The sequence below is a fragment of the Tachysurus fulvidraco genome, chromosome 7 (assembly GCF_022655615.1).
Source record: "Tachysurus fulvidraco isolate hzauxx_2018 chromosome 7, HZAU_PFXX_2.0, whole genome shotgun sequence".
In the NCBI taxonomy this organism is placed as follows: Eukaryota; Metazoa; Chordata; class Actinopteri; order Siluriformes; family Bagridae; genus Tachysurus; species Tachysurus fulvidraco.
This window is the reverse complement of record NC_062524.1, coordinates 907,271-914,527: the sequence shown is the minus strand read 5'-3', so window position 1 is coordinate 914,527 and position 7,257 is coordinate 907,271. Positions and strand designations below refer to the sequence as shown.

The 7,257-nt window shown below is 47.0% G+C and overlaps 1 protein-coding gene across 1 annotated transcript; it reads right to left on the bottom strand.

Annotated features, from left to right (window-relative positions):
* Positions 1-6,426, bottom strand: LOC113653755 (polymerase (DNA-directed), delta interacting protein 3). The gene is given in 12 exon segments (XM_047816068.1): positions 1-958; positions 1,392-1,458; positions 1,705-1,834; positions 1,948-2,025; positions 4,342-4,512; positions 4,632-4,715; positions 4,802-4,861; positions 5,569-5,791; positions 5,793-5,955; positions 6,216-6,237; positions 6,239-6,306; positions 6,417-6,426. Coding segments are annotated over 12 exon segments (1,272 nt in total). The 3' UTR covers positions 1-762.
* Between the last annotated feature and the right edge of the window lie 831 nt (positions 6,427-7,257).

Below are 7,257 nucleotides of genomic sequence, written 5' to 3'. Positions count from 1 at the left end.
TAGTTTATTATAAAGCAAGTTTACTGCAGAAAAAAACAAGCAGGAAGAAATCCAGTAGAGACACATAGATGTACACAAGGCCCCACCCCGTGTGTGTGTGTGTGGGCTTGAAGAAAGGTGTGGGGAGGTTGCTGTGTCCCAAATCACCAACACCAGCAAAGGTACACTACATAAAGCTGAACACAGAGGATTGGGACAGGACCGCCTTTCACACAGAAATAACACTTCTAAACATGTCTTTATACACAACATGTACATCATCAGGATCCTGTGTGTGTGTGTGTGTGTGTGTGTGTGTGTGTGTGTGTGTGTGTGTGTGATTTAAAAACAAAAGAACAGTTCTCATGAGACAGAAACACACAGTGAACCTGCTCTGGTTTCAGACACACTGGTCAGGACGATGTACGTGTGTATATGAGGGTGTGTATCCTGTTCTCTGTGGGTGTAGCTGTGGATTATGGGTGGTGTTCTGGAAGCTGCATTACAGGCAAGCTTACCCTCACCAACACAACACCTCTCTAATGTTAGAAAGAAACGAAGCTTTGTGTGATGGGCAGAAGTTCTTAGAGTTCTTACAGTAAAAAGACCAGGATCTCCATCATAAAGCTGAGGGACACCGTCTCTAGTCACCCAACTGGCTAAACACGATGTGAGCCATCGTACAGATCATCATACAGGATGCAGCACTCACAAATGAACACGTACCAACGGAAGAGTGTGTGAATTTTAAATGGATGAAGACGGATTTAGAACGAGTGTGTTTTAGATCTTTATGCGGAAAGCTGTAGAGTGTGCGGCAGTGGGAGGAGTCTCTGTAGCGGCCGAGCTCTGATTGGACGATTTAAACAGAGCCTTCAGGATGGTCTGAGGATCCACTTCAGCTGAGCTGGAGCGAGGTGTGGATCGGGACGCAGCCGAGGAGGACGTCTCCTTCTTATTGGGAGAGTCACTCAGTCTCCTAGATAGAGAGAGAGAGAGAGAGAGAGAGAGAGAGAGAGAGAGAGAGAGAGAGAGAGAGAGAGCGCAAAAAAAAAATTAATGACCTATAATGATGTGCCTCCCATCACAATAAAAGGGAAGAACAATTTAAAACAATTTATATTTGGGCCCCTAAATAAAACACACACACACCAGAGACCCCCATTGCAGCACTAAAGCAGGGGTCCTGCACCATCTTTCTAGTTGCCCCTAAATAAAAATGTGCTCCTACAAACCCAGGTGCAGGACCACCTTAAATAAAGTACATCAACATCCAACAAGTCACAGTTGTAGTTAGTTTCTCTCACATCTATAAGTAAACCAGTACACACACGTCAACATAAACAATGGTGTGTGTTAAGTACACACTGTAATCACACGGTGCATGAGGAAGTGCAGGAACACACACTCACAACAGGATGGGCTGATCTGACGTGATGACACTACCCTGGATGTGCAGGTTACACTTCATCGGCTGACCTGTGAGAGTAACACACACACACACACACACACACACACACACACACACACACACACACAACAACACTAATGTTTAATACGGAGTAAAGAACACTCAGTAATCTGACGACTGCTTTACAGTCAGTGCTCACAATCAGTGTCTGAAAGAAAAACACTCACTCACTCCATCCTCTACTAATCACACAGTTACACATGTAAACAAGGGAACACTCCTCACAACACTGTGTGTGTGTGTGTGTGTCTTACCATCCAGACAGCGGTTGTTGTATTTCCTGTACGCATTAATGGCATCATCTTTCCGCACAAACACCACTTCAGCTACTCCGACCTTTACCAGCCGAGCTCGCTTCAGTGCTCCACATACACAGAACAGCTCCTACACACACGCACACACACACACACACACACACACACACACACTAGTATTAGCACAGACCCACAAATCGACACACACGTACACGTTGGACATGCACAGTCTGTTATACTCACCACTATATCCTCCTCTGTGACACGTGGGTGGAGATTGTTCACTGTGATTTTGGTTCCTTCCAGTGGACTGAACACAGGCTACACACACACACACACACACACACACACACACACACACGTAAGTAATGTACAATATTTGGTCTCAATAAATGTGTTCTAGAAGTTAGGCTTCTAACAGAGTGAGGGTTTGTGTGTGTGTGTGGGATGGTGTGCGTGGTTGTGTGTGTCTGTATGCGTGGTTGTGTGTGCACGTGTGTGGGGTTGTGCGTGCGTGTGCGCGGGGTGTGTGTGTGTGTGTGTGTTACCTGTGTTTGTGTGTTAACTGTGTGTGTGTGTGTGACCCGTGTGTGTGTTACCCGTGTGTGTGTGTGCGTGTTGCCTGTGCGTGTGTTACCTGTGTGTGTGTGCATGTTGCCTGTGCGTGTGTTACCTGTGTGTGTGCATGTTGCCTGTGCGTGTGTGTGTTACCTGTGTGTGTGTGCATGTTGCCTGTGCGTGTGTGTGTTACCTGTGTGTGTGTGCATGTTGCCTGTGAGTGTGTGTGTTACCTGTGTGTGTGTGCTCATGTTGCCTGTGCGTGTGTGTTACCTGTGTGTGTTACCTGTGTGTGTGTGTGTTACCTGTACGTGTGTGTGGGTGTCACCTGTGTGTGTGTGTCCTGTGTGTGTGTGTCCTGTGTGTGTGTGTGTGTGTCCTGTGTGTGTGTGTGTGTCCCCTGTGTGTGTGCGTGTGTCCCCTGTGTGTGTGTCACCTGTGTGTGTGTGTATGTGTGTTACCTGAGTGTGTGTGTTACCTGTGTGTGTGTATGTGTGTTACCTGAGTGTGTGTTACCTGTGTGTGTGTGTGTGTGTATGTGTGTTACCTGTGTGTGTGTGTATGTGTGTTACCTGTGTGTGTGTATGTGTGTTACCTGAGTGTGTGTGTTACCTGTGTGTGTGTGTGTGTGTTACCTGTGTGTGTGTGTGTATATGTGTGTTACCTGAGTGTGTGTTACCTGTGTGTGTGTGTGTTACCTGTGTGTGTGTTACCTGTGTGTGTGTGTGTGTGTTACCTGTGTGTGTGTGTGTGTATGTGTGTTACCTGTGTGTGTGTGTGTGTGTGTGTGTGTGTTACCTGTGTGTGTGTGTGTGTGTGTTACCTGTGTGTGTGTGTGTATGTGTGTTACCTGTGTGTGTGTATGTGTGTTACCTGTGTGTGTGTGTATGTGTGTTACCTGTGTGTGTGTGTATGTGTGTTACCTGTGTGTGTGTGTGTATGTGTGTTACCTGTGTGTGTGTGTGTGTGTGTTACCTGTGTGTGTGTGTGTGTGTGTGTGTGTGTGTGTGTGTGTGTGTGTGTGTGTGTGTGTGTGTGTGTTACCTGTACACAGGTGTGTGTGTGTTACCTGTACACAGGTGTGTGTGTGTGTGTGTGTGTTACCTGTACACAGGTGTGTGTGTGTTACCTGTACACAGGTGTGTGTGTATGTGTGTTTGCTTTGTGTGTGTGTGTGTGTATGTGTGTTACCTGTGTGTGTGTGTGTGTGTATGTGTGTTACCTGTGTGTGTGTGTGTGTGTATGTGTGTTAACTGTGTGTGTGTATGTGTGTTACCTGTGTGTGTGTGTGTGTGTGTATGTGTGTTACCTGTGTGTGTGTGTGTGTATGTGTGTTACCTGTGTGTGTGTGTGTGTGTGTATGTGTGTTACCTGTGTGTGTGTGTGTGTGTATGTGTGTTACCTGTGTGTGTGTGTGTATGTGTGTTACCTGTGTGTGTGTGTGTATGTGTGTTACCTGTGTGTGTGTGTATGTGTGTTACCTGTGTGTGTGTGTGTGTGTATGTGTGTATGTGTGTTACCTGTGTGTGTGTGTGTATGTGTGTTACCTGTGTGTGTGTGTGTATGTGTGTTACCTGTGTGTGTGTGTGTATGTGTGTTACCTGTGTGTGTGTGTTTATGTGTGTTACCTGTGTGTGTGTGTGTATGTGTGTTACCCGTGTGTGTGTGTATGTGTGTTACCCGTGTGTGTGTGTATGTGTGTTACCCGTGTGTGTGTGTGTGTATTACCCGTGTGTGTGTGTGTGTATGTGTGTTACCCGTGTGTGTGTGTGTGTATGTGTGTTACCCGTGTGTGTGTGTGTGTATGTGTGTTACCCGTGTGTGTGTGTGTGTATGTGTGTTACCCGTGTGTGTGTGTGTGTATGTGTGTTACCCGTGTGTGTGTGTGTGTATGTGTGTTACCCGTGTGTGTGTGTGTGTATGTGTGTTACCCGTGTGTGTGTGTATGTGTGTTACCCGTGTGTGTGTGTATGTGTGTTACCTGTGTGTGTGTGTGTGTGTGTGTGTGTGTGTTACCCGTGTGTGTGTGTGTGTTACCTGTGTGTGTGTGTGTTACCTGTGTGTGTGTGTGTGTGTTACCTGTGCAGGTTGAGAGTTGGAGTTTTCAGAAGTCTGTGTAGGTGGGCGGGGATTAGAGCGAGTGGGTGTAACTGCAGCAGCTGCAGCAGAGGCAGCAGGGGGCGGAGCCAGGTAGGAGTCATTCTTAACCACTTTAGTGATTGGAGTAGAGACAGAGAAACTGCCACCAACCTGGGGGGAGGGGGAGAGAGACCGGTAAACAAAAAGAACGATAAATAACAGAGTGTAAACACTGTGGTTTGTGTGTGTGTGTGTGTGTGTGTGTGTGTGTGTGTGTGTGTGTGTTTTACCCTTGTCTGTGCCAGGTCATTGGTTGTAGTGAACTTTAACTGTTTATTTGGAACCACAGCTTCCTCCTCCTTATTGGAACCACTCTGTACAGATAAACACACACATTCACATTTACTGTGTGAGAGTGACTGTGTGTGTGTGTGCGCGTGTGTGTGTGTGTGTGTGTTACCTGAGATGCACTACTTGGAACATTGATGCGAATCCCACTGGTCATACCCACTGGCCTCTGCTATAGACAGACAAACAGACAGAGAGAAATTACTGTAGTGTTCTTAATGTCATGTGTTACTACCTGAGGGTGGAATATCAGTGTGGAGGAACGTCGGTCTGAGAGGAACGTCGGTCTGAGAGGAACGTCGGTCTGAGAGGAACGTCTGAGAGCTAAGTCAATGTGGAACGTCTGTCTGAGAGGAACGTCGGTCTGAGAGGAACGTCGGTCTGAGAGGAACGTCGGTCTGAGAGGAACGTCGGTCTGAGAGGAACGTCTGAGAGCTAAGTCGATGTGGAACGTCTGTCTGAGAGGAACGTCGGTCTGAGAGGAACGTCTGAGAGCTAAGTCAATGTGGAACGTCGGTCTGAGAGGAACGTCTGAGAGCTAAGTCAATGTGGAACGTCGGTCTGAGAGGAACGTCTGAGAGCTAAGTCAATGTGGAACGTCGGTCTGAGAGGAACGTCTGAGAGCTAAGTCAATGTGGAACGTCGGTCTGAGAGGAACGTCTGAGAGCTAAGTCAATGTGGAACGTCGGTCTGAGAGGAACGTCAGTCTGAGAGGAACGTCAGTCTGAGAGGAACGTCTGAGAGCTAAGTCAATGTGGAACGTCGGTCTGAGAGGAACGTCACAGTGTGGAAAGTCTAAGAGGACCGTCGGAGAGTGTGGAGAAACATCTGAGAGGAACGTCAAAGTCGAAAGTCAGTGTGGAACGTCTCTTCATTAACCTGGATAGTTTTGGTGATCTTGAGCGGAGCTGCAGATCCCTGGCTGGGCAACGATGAGACGCTTCTCTTCAGACTCAGCCTATCACGTGCATCCACCACTTTTGTGATCCCACCTCTGGGCTGTATGGCCACACCACTCTGGTACCCAGTCCCCTGGTTGGTGGGGAAGGCCCTGACTCCGGTACTGCTGGTGTTGTTCTGGATGTGGATGTGTGGGATGGGACTGAGTGTTGGTTAGTAACGGAGAATCTTGGACCTGCTGCTGTTTACGAGAGTTTATGGTCTGTCTGGCATCCTGCACTGCACTCACAGCGCCCCCTCTGGCCTGAATCGAAAACGGGCATCGTTCTGACCCAGCTTCTCTCCTCGCATCCTTCACCTGGAACACTGGAGGAAGAAGGGGGGGTAAAGTTTGGTGAACATACTGTCTTTAATAAACTCATGCAAATGTAAGAATCAGTCCAAATCTAACAAGGACAAAGACGTCCTCGTCTTTATTCTTAAGAAGTTGGGGTCAGGGCAGAGAGGGTTAAGGGCCTTGCCCAAGGGCCCACAGTGAACTTGAACCCCAGTCTCTCTCATAAACAAACCCAGACAGAGCCTTAATCACTACTGCTCCAAGTGCTAACGTGTTCATGCTCCCTCACCTCCACTTCCTCCGAGCCTCTGTTCTGACATCAGTGGTGCCGATCTTCTGTCGAGCGTCAAAAGTCCGGCCCATAAGCCCCGCCCCTCTCCCTAGCGATCCGCTCCTCTCCTGTTATCCTGCCCTCTACCAAAGGTCGGCCTGCAAGAACAAAAACAGGTAAAACACGATCATTAATTTTAAACTATTATACCAATTATACCAAATGACATTTTATTCCAATTACATGATTCTACTCCTAATCTCACAGTTTATAACAACACAAGAATGTATTTCAACATAGAATGTAGACAGTTCAGGTCTGAATGCAGTGCTGCAGCTTTGCCTTCCCCAAGAAACACACATTACTGTCTTGTCTGTAACAAACCATCTGCTGTAACACACACATTACTGTCTTGTCTGTAACAAACCATCTGCTGTAACACACACATTACTGTCTTGTCTGTAACAAACCATCTGCTGTAACACACACACACACACACATTACTGTCTTGTCTGTAACAAACCATCTGCTGTAACACACACGTTACTGTCTTGTCTGTAACAAACCATCTGCTGTAACACACACACACACACACATTACTGTCTTGTCTATAACAAACCATCTGCTGTAACACACACACACACACACATTACTGTCTTGTCTGTAACAAACCATCTGCTGTAACACACACATTACTGTCTTGTCTGTAACAAACCATCTGCTGTAACACACACACACACACACACATTACTGCCTTGTCTGTAACAAACCATCTGCTGTAACACACACACGTTACTGTCTTGTCTGTAACACAAAAGGCTGCTGTTCCTGCTGATATAGAAATGTGTGTAACAGATTCACAAAGTGGTGAACACGGTCCATAAGGGCAGCACAGTAAGTTTACTGCCACAAGACAGCTTTAAACCTAAATATTGTGATCATGTGTGTGTGTGCGAGTGTGTGTGTGTGCACTGTTTAACAAACACTCTGTACAATCACACCCCGTGTGTTAGAAACAGGTTACACTGTAAAGTACACAAACATCTTTGAACATCTACAC